This window comes from Tursiops truncatus, chromosome 5 (genome assembly GCF_011762595.2).
Source record: "Tursiops truncatus isolate mTurTru1 chromosome 5, mTurTru1.mat.Y, whole genome shotgun sequence".
Lineage (NCBI taxonomy): Eukaryota > Metazoa > Chordata > Mammalia > Artiodactyla > Delphinidae > Tursiops > Tursiops truncatus.
Window position 1 is genome coordinate 93,440,161 of NC_047038.1, and position 20,355 is coordinate 93,460,515.

Here is a 20,355-nt window from a genome sequence, read left to right on the forward strand (position 1 = left end):
TAATGATGTCCAGTATATCTGATTTTTATTTTTGTCACTTGTGCTCTTTGTGTCATATCTAAGAAAGCATTGCCTAATGTAAGATCACCAAGATTTTCTCCTATATTTTCTTCTAGGAGTTTTATTATTTAATATTGAGACCCTATGTTATTCTCATGTGCATCCGGGATGAGAACCACTGTATTAGAAGGAGTCTTATGGAATACGATAGCTTAGAGTTTCATCTTTGTAGCTCTGAATGAACATTACAAGTCTATTTCTTTAAATAATAAGAATAATAAAACCTAATTAGTGACTGTACCAAGCCTGAACTTCGGATTCACATGTTTTCCAGGCGAAATAAACACCCCTAGTCTTCATGTGAATGGTTCCCTCACCCTTGCAATTGGTTCAATGAAGCCACTGGATTTTCTCCTCCTGAATGTTCAAGACCAGGATGGCAGGATCGAAGACCTCCTGTTCCATGTGGTGAGCACTCCCACCAATGGTCACCTCGTGCTCTCAAGGAATGGAAAAGAGGTTCAGCTCGACAAGGCTGGCCACTTTAGCTGGAAAGATGTGAAGGAGAAGAGAGTGCGTTTTGTGCACAGCAAAGAAAAGCCCAGGTGACCCAGCATTCTGTTGTTTTCCTCCTGCCACCTTTCCATCAGTGCTCTGCACCCCACACCCCCTTCTCAATAGCTCTCCCTTTTCTTCTGGGGAAGATCGATACTCTACAAAGGCCAATGCTTTCAGCTGCCTGTCATCACATCACTGTAATTGTTCAGAGAGAGTGCTTCTGTTAGAGGCATTTTTATTGTATCGCATAATTATGGGTAATTCTCTGATGTGATGGGAAAGTTCCTAGTACAATTACCCAGTTTTTTGGCCCAGGATAAACAAAATCGCTTATATACCCAGATGCTGCAGCTGCTTCTTCAGCATTAGGGTACTATACCGGGAGGAGGGAGTGGCTAGAGGATGGAGTATGTACTTTTCAAGGTATTGTATGGTTCCTAGAATTTCAGAGTTGGAAGGAAACTAAAAGTCACGGTTAACTTGTTATTATCCACTTTATGGGATAAATGTGGTTCATTTTTAAGCCTGATCCAGTTTTCTTCTGATGCCTAGCACACTTCTGGCTGTCTTCCCCACCCCAGCTGACATATGCTTCAGGAATGCAGTTGAATGTTAATGCTAACCCAAGCAAATAGAGCCATATAATTAGCAGAGTAAATCTACTAAACAGAAACCAGGGAATGCACCCCAAAGATTAGCCTGTTGGAGTATCCTTCACCCTGCACTGCTTCATTAGTGCAGATCATTCAGAGCGGACTACATGTGTAAACAGGGAGTTGAAATCCATGGAACAGTGATAAAGAATGTGGTGAATATCTTCTACTGTCACCACTAAATTTGAGATTTTTAAAAAAATGTTTAAGGTCTGGGCTAGGAGATAAGTGGGGAGAAAAGTAGATCACAAGTTCCCTATTGCAGTTCAGAGCCAGTGATGCCAGTAACCTCAAAAGACCCATCTTACAGGAATAGGAACAACTAATATTTACTGAGTGCTAACCGGGACCCAGCCGTTGTGCCCTTTATTTGAATTATGTATATTTATGATCCTAGGCTATAGATAGGGAAACTGAGGCCTTGAGCGTGTAAGTAATCTTGCTCAAGCCTCACAGCCTATGAGTGCAGAGCTGAGACTCCAACCCAAGGCTCTCTGATTCCACACCCCATGCCTTCAGCCACTATGATTTCTGCCTCCTTCATAGTACTAGGAATAAAGGGTATGCTTCCATCCTCCTGGGGCAAAAGATCATTGCATAGGAAAATATTGCTCCAGAGATGAAGCTTAAAACTCTGGTGTCTGATGCCATAGAATCACTCTTCAAATTTGTGCTCTATCTTCTTCATTCATTTTCTTTCAAATATAGTTCTTAGGTGTTTGCATCACACACACATAGACACATATATACACAGCTCCGTACCTGTAGTCATATGTCTCGGAATCACTTGTGAAAAGTGTATAAAGTCCATAAAAGCTCCAGAGAAAACCAAAGTTAAGCCTCTTGTCTGTTTAACCTCTTTAATCTCTCACCACCAGTTTCCTTTCAGAGTGAGCTTTGCACCCCTAAACGGGAGCAAGAGTGGCAACTATTTTTCAGGGATTTCTTTCAGTACTCTTTTTATTTCTTAGTACCCATTTAACATTGGATCTTCTTTTTTATCTAAAATTTTTTTAAAAAGAAAGAATGAGAGGAATAGTAAAACGAGGTTGGTAGAAACTCATGGAAAAGGGAAATTATATAAGTCTCTAAATGATACAAAAACAAAAGGGGCAACCTGCCATGTTGGCTTGTGGTTGTTTATCCCCATGAAAATGCCCACTGTGATTCCTTAGGATTGGCTTTCTTTGGGTTGGAATGCCCCTGTGGAGTGCAAGATGACTCGGAAATACAGTCCTAGTGGCCCTGATACGCTGGCGTGGCTGAGAGGCTGAACACAGTTATTGGAACCTCAGTGCCGCCAAGATCGTTTTTCCCCAGTAGGTTGGGAGTAACCATCCTTTCTTTCTGCATTCTGCTTCTTCCATCACCTGCATTCTCTTGAAGTCTGGAGGTGGGAGTGGAGAGGGACAGGATTTAAATGAGACAGAAAATGAAAGGGATGATGGAATGAGAGGGAAGACAATCATTCTTTCTTTTAAAAAAAGAATCAGATTTATTGAGGTATAATTGGCACCCAATAAAATTCCCCATTTTAAACTGTACTGTTCTATGTGTGTTAACAAATATATATAGTCTTGCAGTCTTGAGACCAGAAGCGAGATGTGAAACAGTTTCATCACTCCCCCCATCTCATTTTTACAGGCACTCCCTTCCCCGCTCCCCGTCCCTGGCAAATACCGATCTGTTTTTCACTCTTATTGTTTTGCCCTTTCTGAAATGTCATGTGAATGGACACCTACGGTATATAATCTTTTGTTTCTGGCTTTTGCCATAATGCATTTGAGATCCATCCACATTCTTTATGTCTCAGTAGTTAGTTCCATGAATGCCTTTTAAAGAACCTTTCAAACAATGGTCCCTATAGTATAGACCAGAATTCTAAACCTTCCATAATGTATTAATCACACATCTTACAAGCCTGAAGTGAGTTCTGAGCTTGCTTTGGCTTTGAAGGTGGGCAGCTCCTACCTTCCCACCTAGTAGTCTCTGAAGCTGCTGAAACAGGAAGTAAAAACCACAGCAAAGAGTGAGTCTTATTTTGTTCTATTAATTAGGACTCTTCGGTCACAAGTAATGGAAGTCAGCTTGAACTAGATTAAGCAAAATTGTAAGGCTTGTTATAACACTGCAGGTATGGCTCAGATCTCAAACACATCAAGGGCAGCTGGGCTTCCAGGGCAAGCCCAGGAGTTAGAACCAGAAATGGGAAGCAGGACTCAGTTCTTCCTCTCATCTCTGTCTCTTTGCCCGAAGGCTACATTCACCTCCCTCCTACAGACGGGCTTGCTCCACATTCCCATCAGCATGATAGACTGTGGTTCCCCCAAAGTCAAATGGCACTGTCAGGCCAGTTCCAAATTTCCAGGGAATAATCAGTCATCCTTCTGTAGTCCAGTCCACATTGAATGTGTATGTGTATGACTGGAGGGAGGATTGGGCCATAGAGTCATGTAACACAAACATTGCAAACATTGTTAATGGTGTTATTGGGGTCCACTCACATGAACTGGCCAGGAGTTGGGGAGAGGATTCACAGGGAAGAGGAAATCATTGAGAACTAGTCAGAGACAGTGAAAGATTCCTTTCCATTCTCCAACTTAACCATTAGCCTTCAATATATTACTAACCTGTCTTGGCCTGACAACTGATTTTTCAACATTTTATATATTCTATTTAGAAAAATAGAAAACAACAAAAAAAGAAACATTGTTATAATGAGATCGAAGAATATACAGTAGTTTTACCTGCATCTTGCTATGTTAATCTTTATGTGGGCATTTCTGTTTACTGTGTGAATAGTATATTACTGTAGTGGTTTGATCCAAACTCTTATATGCATATAATCTGAAAATATTTTTAATCCTTGTCTTTCTAAAGACCAGTTTAATGATTGTACTTTCTCATTCCTTTCTTGGGGACTTCTTTCAGGAAAGGTTACTTTTACCTGAAAATTAGTGACCAGCAGTTCTTCTCTGAGCCACAGCTGATCAACATACAAGCATTTTCAACACAGGTAAGAAAATGCCACACAATTAATAATTTCACATGCCTACTGATTCTGAAGCACAAATAAAGATTTTCTGTAGTTTTAGCAAAAATGATTGAGCTGAATTAATCGTGTCTCAGTTTCCTCATGAGATGTCACTGGAGTAATTTTTAGTACTGTGGGTCATAACAGCAACAAACAATTACTGATACATCCATAGTACTCTTATGTTTCTCATGTAATCCTTATGCCAGCCCTGTGAGGTATTATTATCCCCAATTCACAGATGAGGAAGCTAAGTCTCAGGGAGGTTCAGTAACTTGTCTATGGTGATATAGCTGACAGAGAGCTGAGATTCGTGCCCAGTGAATCTGGTTACACAGTCTGTGTTCTTGACTATTACATTGTGCCTTACTTTACTATACTGAATCTCATACCAGCCCTTCAGAATAATTTGAAGCCGTACTAGTTGTTAAGACTTCCGTATTCATAGGTGAATAGGTTTGTTTTGTCTAACTATTTCTCTCAGGGATATGGAATTATGTTTACCTATTTTGCCTATCTATCCTGTAGCTGAACTGCATTTAACTCAGTTTGCAGTAGTTAGAGGATCTTATCAAGGATCTATTTAAATGAAGTACCAGTGTGGTCATCAGCCAAACATAAGTCTGAGGAAATCATGGTAGTTGCTATAAAATTCAGTGTGATGGCTCTTCTGTTCTCATCACGCATCTCCGTCAAGCTGTACTTATGTGTCCTGAATACAAATCATGGTAGATGCTCTGAGTACCTGGGCTTGAAGGATTGAACAACTGAAATGTGCAAAGGGAAGAGGAAGATCAATGTATTCTTAAGTTGTGAACAGTAGGAGACTGGGATATCAGCGTGGGGGAACCCAGATTACCTAAACATTAGATCTTGGTAGTGTGTTAGTCTCGGTTCAAGGAAGGATATGAGATCATTGTTTTTAAAACTGTGATTTTTTGGGGGGGGATTTCCCTGGTGGTCCGGCGGTTAAGACTCTGTGCTTCCAATGCTGGGGACGTGGGTTTGATCCCTGGTTGGGGAACTGAGATCCCATATGCCACACAGGGCAGCCAAAAACAAACAAACAAAAACTGTTATTTTTATATTTTTGGTCCAAAAGCGAAAAGACCATGGACTATGGGATAACATAGATTTGAACCAGAAGTGGCTTCCAAATGGTGTTCACAGCCCAGCTCAGCGATTCCTCATGGCATTCTCACTTCAGTGATGACTGAAGTTGGGGAATGATTAGAAATTGATTCTAAATTAATTTGACCTCAGGATTGGGCTAAGAGTATGAATTTTGTTTAAATCAAAGCAAAAACATATGATCTCTGTAAATATGGGTCAAAGGGCTACCAAGTCTCGGGATTTACTGGCTTAGATGTTTCTCGGTATTTAAGCTCAGATGTTTTGTTTTGATCTTTTTGTTTGTGCTAATAGAGTTACTCTAATTAGGTGAATAAAAGACTTGGGTAGCTTTTGGCAAGTGACTTCCTAATCTGAGATGATGAGCTGCCATGGTTCCCTGATTCTTTCCCCAAATCAGTTGAGTAGATGGTGAAGGCCCGTTTTTATTTTATTTATTTTGTCATTTTAACTTTTTAAAAACGGATTTTTAGAAATGAATTTTAACTTACTTCTGTTTCTTTACATTTCTGTGATATTTCAATATGGTTTTGAGCGTCTGTGAGATTTTCTCACGTAAGTTAATTTGATCTTTTCCATGCATGGATTTTGACCTCTCCTCTTTCAGAATCCGAGGGGCCATTCATTCCCATGTATAGAATCACAGCTCTTGAATTCTCACTCAGGAATCCTGAGGAGTAGCTATCTTCTATAGCTATTATGTGATTATTATAGAGATGCACTAGCTAGACATTACTTTAATAGATATTGAAATTTCCAGGAGGCCAGGAGGGGTATTGTTAAAGGAAAACCATTTGGAGTAAAGAAAGGCAGTGTACTGAAAAACCCCTAGAGGGTTCAACTTCAAGTGATATTAACAACTAAGATAATGTTTTCTTTGGCTTCTTGCCTTGATTTTTTTGTTTTTTTGTTTACTTGTTGGTGTTTTTTTATGTGTGGTTCATTAACTTTTATCTCAATGAAAGAACATTTTATTTGCTTACTGAAGTTGGTGGGAGAAACCTGATAATCCTAAGGAAAACATATTAAAATTTGCCACATGCATTAACCAGGTGGTTGCCTTACGCAGACCATGATCATATCAGGCTTTATCACCTGAGTTGGGGTGGGCCCGTTGAAGATATGGACGAGACAGCTTGAAGAAAATTACTGGGAGGGACCAGAAATAGAGGAATTCAGAATGCCGAAGTATCTTACTCCAAGTCAGCTTGCTGCAGTGTAGCCTGGAGCGAACGAAGTGCTCAACTCCCAACACAAATGCCAAAATTCCATATCTCTTGTTAGTCCCTCTTGAATGCAGACAACTAATTGAGTTCCCTGACTCACCTCTCAGTTGCAATTCAGGGGATGTCGTGTAAATCATGACAGCAGAGACTTCAGAGATTTGGAAGCAAGCAGCTCACTTTGGTTGCCCCTGATGAATATTATGGTCTGGAAGTGTCTTGAGAAATCTCCAGAACCACAGGTGTGAAGTAACCTCCTTTGCAGTGATTACTATGTTTGACTACACCTCTGGCAAATGCTGTGATTATGCAAGAGTTTGGCACTTGGCCGGAGCATCTAGAGTTCCTTAAAAAGCATAGAAATGGCAATCAGGTTGCACACAGCTGGTATCTGGTCCACTGGATTGCCCTCTCTTTTCCTGCGAATGGCTTCTCTTCTCCTCCTTCCCTTCAACTCCACAGGCCCCCTATGTGCTGAGGAATGAGCCTCTCCATATTAGCAGAGGAGAGAGGGGAACCATCACCACTCAGCTGCTTGACGTCCGAGATGACGACAACCCACAGGATGTGGTGGTCCAAGTGCTCGATCCTCCACTTCATGGCCAGTTGCTCCAAACACTTCAGTCGCCTGCAGCCCCCAGCTATCAGTTCCGGCTGGATGAGCTCTCCAGGGGCCTTCTCCAGTATGCTCACGACGGCTCGGACAGCACTTCTGATGTCACAGTCTTGCAGGCCAATGATGGACACTCCTTCCAAAATATACTGTTCCGTGTGAGGACTGTGCCCAAGGTAAGTGTCATTGCTAGAGCTACATTTTCCTCGCACCTAGATGTGAAGTTTTGTTGATGATGTTGTCTTGCGATATTCATAAATTTAAGATACCGATAATTATTTATTTATTCAAACATTTATTAAGCATCTATTATGGAGCTATTTAGGACATTCAATGATTAATAGAACACATTACCCAATCTCAGAGGGCAGTGTGTATTTTGTTAGGAGCACCCTTGAGCCGAAAGACCTGTCCCCATGTTCTCTGCCAAAGGAACACGTTTGAAATTTTGTGTTGACTTGCTGCCATAAAAATGCCTCGTTGTCCTCTGACTTTTTGGTCTGCTGCCTGAGCATGATTGTAAGAATCAAGTGCACCCCTGTTCTTGTCTGCTCTTCTAGAGTAGCTCATGTGATGTGAAGCTTATAGTCAGCTTACTGTAATGAATCAAAAAGGATGAGTTCAACCATTCTCCACTGAAGTAGGATGAGAAAACTCTTTTAGTAATCACAGGAGTCCTTGGCCTAGGGGGTAGGAGCCCGGTGAAGAGCAGTGCTTCTCAGCCTGAGTCATCCCCATGCCACCTCCCTGTGTTTTTGCCGTATCCATGAGTGCCTGTCCTACTATTCACTTAATACTTTTCTTTGAATCAACTTACTTTTTTATCATGGCTTCTTCCTAATAAATACTTGTGAAATCCTGGACTTAATGTAGATTTATACATTTTTCCAAAATATTAAAATGAATACATAACCATTTTATAAAATTCCATCCATGCACAACATAAAATGTCTTTGGATACTCCTAATAGGATGGCTATCACATTTTGGGAAATACTGGGCTAGCACATGCTAGTTCTAAGAGACATGCTGAAAAATATTTTCAAAGCCATTTATTACTTGATGATATTTCACTCCAAGCTCTTTTCTCTGTAATAGCAAGAACGACTCTCTCTCATGATGGCAGATTGGGAGACATAATTTTTTTTGAACTTTTCATTCCAAATACCAGCACTTACTGAAGTGTCATTGATGATGAGCTAGAGAGATTGATTTGCTGAGGACAGTTTAGAAACCACTTGTCACTTTCTCACCAATTATCACTTACAACTTGCAGTTGATCCTCATGAAGGTGAAGAGCTGAATCTAATATGGTCTGCTGGCTGGTTTCTCAGGCTCTGGTCTCATTATGTTCAGCTGCTGGAAACAGTAATGGTGGCATGAGATAGGTGGGAGGAAGCGAAGGCTGATGATGATGGAGCTGGCAGATGGCCCCCTTGAAGCTAATCTGAATTATCACCCTCTTGCTATCGCCCTGGGAGATGAGGTTTACTTCTGAAGAGATGAAGTCTAGACAGACACAGAAAGCTTTCTTTTCTTCCTTCTTGGTTTCTCTCCAAAGATTGTTATGGGATTTCAGTGCAACCCTAGCAGCCGCCTTTCCTATCGAGGTTTCAATCTCCATGTTTGGAGCTCAGCGCATTGTATCGTACAACCAGTTTGTGTGGTATGGCCCAAGATTGAAGGGGTTTTCTAGGATTTTAGCCACTTCGACTACCAAAACACAACAAAGAAAAATAGAATTTTAATTTATAAACGAGGCATAAGCATAGAACTTGAGAATTCTTAGAGTGCTTACAACTTGGGAGGCGTGTGAGTGTTCTCCTTCCTTCCCCCTTCCTTCCCTCCATCTCCTGTAGTGCTGTGCTTACCTGTCCATCAGGTGAACTAATGGCTTCTAAACAGTGAATTAGGATAATGAAACCGGTTACCAGAGCCCCAGCAGCCATTAGAATATACTAATAATAAACTTGATGCTCTCATCCTGGTAATATTTTACAAATATAGACTACATCTTCTTTTAGGAATTCAGAGTACTTTTTCTCATATCTATTCTACTCGTCTTTACAATGTCTTAGTGAAGAAGGTTAGAATAGAGGCTGTAGAACCTTATTACTTCTAGAGGATACTCTGCTATTGGTGAAAGTAATTTTTGTTTGCTTTGTTTTTAACCTTTATTGGGCACTAATGCTTGATGTGAATTATTCCTTTTGATCTTCATGATCGTTCCAGGATATTTGTACAATTATTATCTTTCATTTTCCGAAAGAGGAAACTGAAATAAAGGAGGTTTAAAAACATTTACAGAGGTTTAAAAATGTTTATTTCTCATCAAGGTATTTAGTGATGGATCTGTGATTTCAAATCAAGTGTGTTCTGGCTCCGCACACTTAACCAGATGGCTTTTGTTCATTCTAGCTCACTTTTTTTTCAGCGTTTTGGTCATATATATTCTTATCCCCTTAATGGACAGAATGGAGACAGTAATTTAGTCATTTTCTCAATGTCTTATCCAAGCAGTCTGGACCCCAAGCCTCTCCGAATCTTCCCTGTGGGCTCACCACATCCTGTTACAAACAAAGCTATTTATAATCATAAGTCTACTGGAGCCCAAGAAGAAAAAAAATTGCCTTAACTGTTAATGGCTCCCAGTCGTTGTATAGTCAGCCACGATTGATTTTGTTCTACTAGCCATTTCTGAAGATGGCATGTAAGCCCTTACCCTGAAGCTACCTGTGTATTAAATTTGGAGTAACGACAGTTACTGGCTTATGTCTAGCTGGTGATTTAAATGGAATGACAAAGGGTTTTAGGTCTAATTCCTAGTGAATGGATGTAAAAATTAATCCTAGTGTTGTTCAACATAAAACTTAACCTGGTAAGATAGATGGAAAGGGACTGAGGGATAGAAAAAGGCAGCTTTGTGAGAGCAGGAACTATTTCAGTATTGCTGCCTTGAGCCAGGCACATTGCAGAAGTTTAGTACGTTTTTGTTGGATGGATAGATAGATGCGTGGATGCGACAGCTTGAGTTAGGCTGGTGCCTATGTTCCTGCCTTTGAATTGATCCCCCTTGCATCAGATCCATCAGCCTACTGGGCACTTCAGCTAATGCTGGGGTGGCCCATCTGAGACTGAGGGTAGGAGCTGTTGGTTCCACTTTTAGTTATCAAGTTCTACATCACTTCCCCCAAATTTATGTTTTTATCCTTGGCCTGGCAGTGAGTAAAGTTGACTGCCACCCTCCAGGCTTATACTGAGTTGCTGAGGAGAAAATAGACCCAAGACAGATGTTGAAACATGTTCTGTTGGGGAAGGAGGCAAAAGAATTCAAGAAGATTAAAAGGTAATAAAGAATGCTCTGCTGAACAGGCTTTCATTAACTGGGTGGATTACCAAACCCAAGCCTGCTACAGATATGATTCTAAAGAAATTCAGAGTCTAATACGGGCTAAAATGCGGGCAGGGAGAAGCCTTGCATGTTGGTGGGTTTCTCTCTGCTGCCGGGCTTTCAAGGAATTTCCTTCTTTTTCATTAATTAAAGCATCTCTGAAAATCATGCCCCTTTTTCTACTTTGGCAATAAATCTGATGATCTTTCTGACCTCATTAGTTGTTGTTTGAGCAGTTATTTTCTGCAACTGGGTAATGCTTTGATGTTAAAAGCCCCCAGGTGTCATGCTATGAACTGGATGGAAAATTCTATTGCTGAGAGCCTTCTCTGGCTGTTTGACCTTGGTAAGGCCTGAGTGCAGCTAAAAGCCCTCTTGGGCTTTCCCGCAATTTTCTTAAAACCTGTCCTCCCATGCGTTGTCTTATAGGGACACAGTTTGATTAAAAGGATGTTTGTGAGAGTTATAAATATCAATGGCATCAAAATGTTTATTTCTCTGAATAAGAATCTGCCTGTCTCATAAATAAATAAATCCTCACCACATATCAAGGTTTCACTTTATTGGACTTGCTGAATTGGTTCAATTTAGCATCTTGTAAGGTACATCGTCCGGAGTATACACTCAAAAAGTGTTTGTTGATTACGAAATATGTGTTTGTTTCTTTGTTTATAAAGCAGTTGAAACCTCCATGGAGAGAAGGTTCTGTATCCTTGACCTGAAGCTGCAGTTTCTGAGGCACATACACACACTGGCAAACACAAAAACAGTGCAATTATCTCTCCATTGTTCTTCATTCTGGTAAATAGCATCTATCTTTCACCTTATATGTGCCACCCCCCATAATCCTTCCCTAAAATCCACAGTGCCCTCCAAGATTAAATTTTAAAAGCTATGGTATAAATGAGCTGTAACAAATTAAAGTATTTTTACAGAATAAATAAAATGTGAGGGTTGCTGTTATATCTAATTACAGTCATATTCTAGTTAATAAAGTTAAAAAATTTTTTTGAGTATTTTGGCTTGGGGTTGGGGTACACCATCGTATTTGAGCTCATCATTTATGTTCCAATCTTTAATTGGGGAGGGGGGGAGTTTTCATTTTGTTTGTGGGATTTTTCCTCCAAATGATGAGGTCACGCATGGGCCTTTACTTCTGGTTTACAACATTAATATCTTTATTTGTAATCAGTATATGATGACTAAACTTTATAACCAGCAGTTCTTTATGCCTATTGTTCTATGAAATTAATTAGTAGAACTATTTAATTTAAAGCACTGTTTTAATTATGCCCCCATAATCCCTTGTTGAGATTTCATTTTCTTCTAATGTGGTACCCTGAAGGATATATAAAACATCACTTAGGCAGAAGATTCTTCAACTGAAATTATGGCTAATTTCTTGAATTTACAGGGATATATGCAGGAATATATTGTGCAGAAAAAAAACTTCAGGCATACTTCGTTTTATTGCACTTTGCAGATACTGTGTTTTTTAGAAATTGAAGGTCTGTGGCAACCCTGCATTGAGCAAGTCTATCAGGGCAATTTTTTTTGCAACAGCATTTGCTCCCTTCATGTCTCTGTGTCACACTTTGGTAATTTTTGCAATATTGCAGACTTTTAAATTATTATTATTATATTATGGTGATCAGTGATCTTTGATGTTCCTATTGAAGAAAGATTATGACTTGCTGAAGGCTCAGATGATGGTTAGCATTTTTTGCAATGAATTTTAACTAAGGTATGTACATTGGTTTTTTTAGACATAATGCTATTACACACTTAGTAGACTACAGTATAATGTAAACATAATTTTTATATGCACTGGGAAACCAAAAAATTTGTGTGACTTATTTCATCGCGATGTTTGCTTTATTACAGTGGTCTGGAACCAAACCCACAATATCTCCAAGGTGTGCCTGTATAAGGAGATAAAAAAATTGCAAAATGTCAGAACCACAGGGGAAATTAGGTTAAAATTTATTTTGGACGTGTTAGCTGTAGAAATGGTGGTGTATAGACTTCTATTCATCTTTTCTTGAATCTTCCCTGACACTCTCCCAAAACAAAGCAACTGATAAAACCATCTTCTTCCTAAGAAGTGGGAAGAATTATACTTCTTTTCCTTAGATAGCTGTCTGTTTTCTTTTTATGTACTGTAAACAAACGATTCAGAGACAGAGGCATATGTATTATTCTGTTATAGGTGTAACTATTCTTAAAGGCTTGCCTGTGGAGTTTGGGAGAACCATTCTAGGCCCATCGTGATCTCTGTTCTGGGCCACGCTTCTCACCCTTCAGCATGACTCCACATCTCCCAGGATCTCCTGGGATTAAAACGTAAGTAGAAATGCATCAAACTAAAATGCTGTGCCCGAAGGAAGCCATCAACAAAATGAAAGGGCAACCTACAGAATGGGAGAAAATATTTGAAACCATCTATCTGAAAAGGGGTTAATATCCAAAATATATAAGGAACTCAATAGCCCGCGCCCCCCCAAAAAGATTACAAAAGGAGCTAAGGACCTGCATAGACATTTTTCAAAAGAAGACAAATGGCCAACAGGTACATGAAAACGTGCTCAACATCACTAATCATCAGGAAAAAGGCAAATCAAAACCACAATGAGATACCACCTCACATCTGTTAGAATGGGTGCTCTCAAAAAGACAAAAGATAACAAGTGCTGATGAGGGTGTGGAGGAAAGGGAACCTTTATACACTGTTGGCGGGAATGTACATTGGTATGGCCACTATGGAAAACAAGTAAGGAGGCTCCTTAAAAAACTAAAAATAGAATTACTGTTTGATCCAGCAATCCCATTTCGGGGTATATGTCCAGAGGAAATGAAGTCAGTGTCTTGAAGAGACATCTGCACTCCCATGTTTATTGCAGGACTATTTACAATAGCCAAGCTATAAAAACAACCTAAGTGACCTAATGAAACTTAAAAGCTTTTTCACAGCAAAGGAAACCATAAAAAAGATGAAACGACAACCCTCAGAACGGGAGAAAATATTTGCAAACGAAGCAACTGACAAAGGATTAATCTCCAAAATACACAAGCAGCTCAATATCAAAAAAACAAACACCCCAAGCCAAAAATGGGCAGAAGACCTAAATAGACATTTCTCCAAAGAAGATATACAGATTGCCAACAAACGCATGAAAGAATTCTGAACATCATTAATCATTAGAGAAATGCAAATCAAAACTACAATGAGGTATCACCTCACACCAGTCAGAATGGCCATCATCAAAAAATCTACAGGGTTTCCCTGGTGGCGCAGTGGTTGAGAATCTGCCTGCTAATGCAGGGGACACGGGTTTGAGCCCTGGTCTGGGAGGATCCCACATGCCGTGGAGCAACTAGGCCCGTGAGCCACAACTACTGAGCCTGCGCGTCTGGAGCCTGTGCTCCGCAATAAGAGAGGCCGCGATAGTGAGAGGCCCGTGCACCGCGATGAAGGGTGGCCCCCGCTTGCCACAACTAGAGAAAGCCCTCGCACAGAAATGAAGATGCAGCACAGCAAAAATAAATGAATAAATTAATAAACTCCTACCCCCAACATCTTCTTAAAAAAAATCTACAAACAATAAATGCTGGAGAGGGTGTGGAGAAAAGGGAACCCTCTTGCACTGGTGGTGGGAATGTAAATTGATACAGCCACTATGGAGAACAGAATGGAGGTTCCTTAAAACACTAAAAATAGAACTACCATATGACCCAGCAATCCCACCACTGAGCATATACCCCGAGAAAACCATAATTCAAAAAGAGTCATGTACCACAATGTTCATTGCAGCTCTACTTATAATAGCCAGGACATGGAAGCAACCTAAGTGTCCATCGACAGATGAATGGATAAAGAAGATGTGGCACATATATACAATGGAATATTACTCAGCCATAAAAAGAAACGGAATTGAGTTATTTGTAGTGAGGTGGATGGACCTCGAGTCTGTCATACAGAGTGAAGTAAGTCAGAAAGAGAAAAACAAATACCATATGCTAACACATATATATATGGAATCTAAAAAAAAAAAAAAAAAAAGTGGTTCTGATGAACCTAGGGCCAGGACAGGAATAAAGACACAGACGTAGAGAATGGACTTGAGGACATGGGGAGGGGGAAGGGTAAGCTGGGACGAAGTGAGAGAGTGGCATGGACATATATACACTACCAAATGTAAAATAGATAGCTAGTGGGAAGCAGCCGCATAGCACAGGGAGATCAGCTCGGTGCTTTGCCACCACCTAGAGGGGTGGGATAGGGAGGGTGGGAAGGAGATACAAGAGGGAGGAGATATGGGGATGTACGTGTACATACAGCTGATTAACTTTGTTATACAGCAGAAACTAACACAACATTGTAAAGGAATTATACTCCAATAAAGATGTTAAAAAAAAAACCAAAAACCTAAGTGTCCATCAATGGATGAATGGATAAAGAAAATGTGGTTGTATATACAATGGAATATTATTCAGCCTTAAAAAGAAGGAAATCCTGTCATTTGCGACTGCATAGATGAGCCTTTAAAATAAGCTAAGCACAAAGACAAATACTGCACACTCTCACTTATATTTGTAACCTGAAAGAAGCCAAACTCATAAAAGCAGGGTGGAATGGTGGTTGCTGGGTGGAGGGGGGGAAACTGGGAGATATTGGTCAAAGGTACAAAGATCCAGTTATAAGAGATGAATAATTCTGTAGATCTAACATATAGCATGGTGATTATACTTAATAATACTGTATTGCATACTTGCTAAGAGAGTTGATCTTAAGTGTTTTCACCACACACAAATATTTATAACTATGTGAGGTGGCGGATGGCTTAATTAGTTTGATTGTGGTAATCATTTCACAATCTATACATATATCAAAACATCATGTTGTACACCTGAAATATATACAACTTTTATTTGTCAAGTATACTTCAGTAAAGCTGGTGAAAAAATTAAAATGCAGATTCTAATGCAGAAGGTCTGAGAGTCTAAAATTCTAAGAAGCGTCCATATGTTGCTGGTCTCTGAACACTGACTTGCAAGGAGAACTGTCTCCTAAAAATTGACACTTACACAGGAGTTACAGAGAATTGTACTGATAAAATATAGTCAATATAGAAATGTAGTAGGAGAGATATCAGGGCACGTTGCTTATTTACTTGCTTGGAATTTGAAAAACCACACTGCCTCATCGGTCCAAGAATGTGGTTGCTGTGTGTGAGTGATCTCCATCACAGAATCAAACGTGATGGACTGCTGCTATTAGAAAAATTTGTAGTGATTAATCTTCCTGGGTCCAAATGTATTATGTTTTATAAAACGGCTGGAGTGAATAGGGCCCTTTCCCCCAGAATTCTGGTAGGTAACGTGCAAAGTTCTTGGCACACTTTGATGTTTTCATAAATAATATGGTAAATCAATTGTGAGAGAAAAAAAATTCTGTGGGATTTTGCCCCTAAGCACCAACCACATGGGAGGTACGTTGTCTGCTGTCCTCCTGGGCAATGACACTTCCTTGGTGATTGTGGTGAAAATAGCTGTGACCACCTCCTGAGAGGCGCAGATGCTCTCAAGTGACAGCAAATGAATATTTGTTTTCTTCTGTTCTGAATACTCCCCTCTTGGGAATGCTGTTTGCTCTGTTCTGTTTACTGACATATTTGAAAGTAATAGCAATAATTTAGAATAACATCCCTTCTGAAATGCCCTATTTGAAAACATCAGATTTACCGATTTTGAAAGTATGAAAACTGAACACAGGCAGCCTCACTGATCCCATTCTGTGGAAAATGTCAATTAGGAGGCTTTGAAAGAGGTGTGCACCTTGCAAATCAGCACTTTTTAATGACGTTAGCTTTAGCAATTAGAATGGTTGCCTTCTCAGGAGCGCTAAGTAGGTGATTTCTTCCAGTCAGCTATTCCCAACTGTTGTTTCTAAGGGCTTCACTTTCAATCAGTCATCGAGGCCTGTCAGTTTGGCCTCTGTAGTGTTTCTGGAATCTGTTTCTAACTATTCATTCCCACTGCAATCACCTTTTCATCTTCTCTCACCTGAGCCATTACAAGAACTTGTTAAATGGTTTCTGCAGCTCCAGATTCACACCACCTCCAGCCCCTCCCATCTCTTGCTGCTGGAGGTTCTCCAAAACCCAAACCTGAGCATCCCATTTCCTTCCCTGAAGATTCATGTTGACTTTACAGTGCCTACAAGCTAAATGGAGACTTACAGCACAGCTTCTACCTTCTACTAGCCTACATTAGGGGTCACTTTTTATTCACCCCCTCCCCTAGCTCCCTAGACTCTGCTTGCCCAGTCACTTGGATATTTTATTAAGCACAGAGTGCATTGTCTCATGTCTTTGCTTAGGCTGGGTCCTCTTCCTGGAGTCTGTTTCAGTTAGAAAGCCCATTCTTTGTCATTCAAGAATTAAATGGTATTTCCATAGGAAAGCCTTCCTGACCATTCCTTCCCCAAAGGGGAAATCTCCTTTTTCCTTTATTTTCCCACAGTACCCTGCTCAAGCTTCTTCTAGATCATCACTTGTGATGCAGCCTATTTTATATGTCTGTCTGCCCCACTAGACTGTAGGTTCTGAAACTGAGGTCTTATTTCAGCCAGCCTTATATACCTCAGGCCTCTAGCAAAAGATCTGGCATATAATAGGTGTTTAATGAATAGTTCTTGAATATAGGTGGGTGGGGAAGATGGAAAGACAGGTAGATGGACAAATGAAAGAAAGAAATGGAGAGACTTAGTCTCCCTGAATGATACAAGTTATGTGCTTATGATGAATTAGGAGAAAAAGTAGGATATATGTATGTACCTGTATACAGACACATGCATATATCTACACATAATTAAACATATACTGTTCACAGTATGACTCTAAAGCTATGAATCTCTTATTAGGCAATCTTTAGCAGCAATAGGACCTAATAACTTATGTTTTTAAGGACCAGTATTTTCTTTTTTTCGCTTGGACCTAATTCTGTACTCTCTCTTTCTTCTAGAATGATAGAGGTCTTCGACTTGTGGCTAATTCAGTGGTGTGGGTTCCAGAAGGCGGGATGCTGCAGATTACCAACAGAATCTTACAGGCTGAAGCTCCAGGTGCCAGAGCCTCAGAAATCATCTACAAAATTACACAGGAGCACCCCCAATTTGGTAACTCGTTTTTCCCTTGTCATGATGTCATCATTGCATTCAGCAGTCTTGGACTTGCTTTTGTACAAAGCCACACAGCCAGGGTGTGTTTCCAATGAACTCAGCTTTCTAATACCCCAGGCATCCCCTTTAGAGACAGAATAATCACAATAGCTATCATTGCTATATACATATTATTGGTATGCTAAGTAATGTAAACATAGTATAGTTAAACCTAAAGTTTAAGTTTTAAAACAACTACATTTTACAGAGAAAGTAACTTGTTAAAAGTCACCTGGCTAATAATATGTCAATACAATGTCAAACCTCAGGCTTTCAAACTCCACCTTGTGTCCCTCCCAGAACATCACCGCACTTCTTGAGACTTTCTTTTTAAGAAAAGACTTTACATAAAAACATTTCTCAAGATCTCCATTGTTACTTCCACTTCTAGCAAGACAGTAGAGTATGATAACCCATCATCATCACCTAGAAATGATGGATAAAAGAGATTCAGAGCTATAAGGCAATCATAGCTGACCTCCCGAGAATACAGAGAAATCTCCAAGTGCCAGACACAGAGAAGGAACTGAAAGCCAATCTGGGCAGGAGCTGATGGCATAGCTTGCCTGAGGGGTTGTGTGTATCCCTCAGTAACCTGGGGGCTTGGGATTTAATGCCTGTGCAGAGACAGAAAGTTGGAATTAAGACAAGAAGCTCACTAGCACAGAGAGATGGCAAAGAAATGTACCTGTGTTTCCCAGGGCTCAGAGGGAGCAAAAAGAGTCTGCTGAGAATTCAGAAATTCAGGCCTGTTTCTCCTGAAGATCCAAGGTTAAGTTATACTGTGTGCATAGTCTGAGAAACCCAAAGCTGAGGCATTAATATGAAAATTGACCTCAGGCCAATGGTACTTCCTGGGTCCCTTGCAGAAACTAGTATTAACTGCTGTGGAATGTCCACCCTCAACTCCAGACCACACAAGATTCTCACAGAGAAAACCACTGAAGATTAACTCAGAATTCAGAATTACAGAACATATGAAGAAAAAATCTATAGTACCATAACTAAAACAAACAAGAAGGTTAAAACCCCAAGGTTTCCAATGAAGGAACAAGCTTACAAAAACTATGAAATAAGCATATTTAAAAAGATTTAAAGACACAAAAGAAGGGATCGAAACTGTAAGGAGATGACAAAATGTTACAAAAATAAAAACAACAGGCAGGTAGATTTTTTAAAAGAAATAATCACCTGAAAATGAAAAATATATTCATTAAAATTGCTTGGCGTGACAAATAGCAGGGAAATAACAATCTGTTTTTCCTCAGGTTTATCAGATATTTTTAATTGTGTATTTTCTGTGGTGAGGAAAAAATCAACTTTTGTACTATTTAAAAATAAGTATAGAGTCCACAAAGGCATTGAAAAGCATAATCTAATCAAGAATTGATAGAATTATAAAACAGTCAGTCTAGCTGGGCTGTCATTTATTATACTTGAGGAAGGCAGATGGACCCCCTTGAGCCATAAGTTTCTTTGAAAGATGAAGCTAGGTAAGTTTTTAACTTTTTATTTTAAAATAATTTTAGACTTACTGAAATGTTGCAAAAATAGTACAAAGAACTCTTGAATATCCTTCATCCAGCTTCCTCCATTGTTAACATCTTACATAATCGTAGGACAATAATCAAAACCAGGAAATTAGCATTGATACAATGCTGTTAATTAGTTCACAGACCTTATTCAACTTTGCCGTATTTCACCTACTGATTTTAAGCTAGACAATGTTTAAGTCCTTTTCAGCTCTAAAAACCTTTGACTGGTTTGATGTATTAAATTCTTTACCTTTGTCTTGAGCATTAAAAGTCAAAAAATTAAATTTCCTAAAGATAGCCCAATATCCCAATATTCCGTCTAAGTATTAAATAGAACAATGCGGAATTAAGTGATTTTTTTAAAAGCCATTTCAGCTTGATAAATGCCATGTAAGTAAGCCTGACTCACGTGACCCTTTCCTAATATAACTCTCTTAATTAACTTCTTCCTATGAACATAATCCTATTTCTATGTGTTCAGAGCTCCCTACTGGTAATAATCAAATCGCATTACCCTTAGGAGCCATTCAGGAGTGGAAAAGGAGGTGGGAATGAGAAGCCCACTTAACGCAAATCTTTTTTTTTTTTTTAATTTCTTTTTGGCTGCGTTGGGTCTTCGTTGCTGCGCGGGCTTTCTCTAGCTGCCGAGAGCGGGGGCTACTCTTCATTGCGGTGCAGGGGCTCCTCATTGCGGTGGCTTCTCTTGTTGCAGAGCACGGGCTCTAGGCGCACAGGCTTCAGTAGTTGCAGCGCACAGCCTCAGTAATTGTGGCATGCAGGCTCTAGAGTGCAGGCACAGTAGTTGTGGCACGCGGGCTCTAGAGTGAAGGCTCAGTAGTCGTGGCGCACAGGCTTAGTTGCTCCACGGCATGTGGGATCTTCCCAGACCAGGGATCGACCCTGTGTCCCCTGCATTAGCAGGTGGATTCCTAACCACTGTGCCACCAGGAAAATTCCGAGATTCTAATTCTATTACATTTTCCCATAAAGTTTCTTGGT

The 20,355-nt window shown here is 39.9% G+C and overlaps 1 protein-coding gene across 9 annotated transcripts in view; it reads left to right on the forward strand.

The window, feature by feature from the left end:
• FRAS1 (Fraser extracellular matrix complex subunit 1) overlaps positions 1-20,355 on the forward strand; it is a 465,636-nt gene that overhangs the window by 308,447 nt on the left and 136,834 nt on the right. For 8 of the 9 annotated variants that reach the window (XM_033857169.2, XM_033857168.2, XM_033857167.2 and 5 more), the window contains 4 exons: positions 335-605; positions 4,143-4,227; positions 7,062-7,388; positions 17,626-17,779. In XM_033857169.2, coding sequence (XP_033713060.1) covers positions 335-605; positions 4,143-4,227; positions 7,062-7,388; positions 17,626-17,779 — 837 coding nt within the window. The remainder of the gene's footprint in view (positions 1-334; positions 606-4,142; positions 4,228-7,061; positions 7,389-17,625; positions 17,780-20,355) is intronic. The other variant, XM_073805374.1, reaches the window with a different exon arrangement.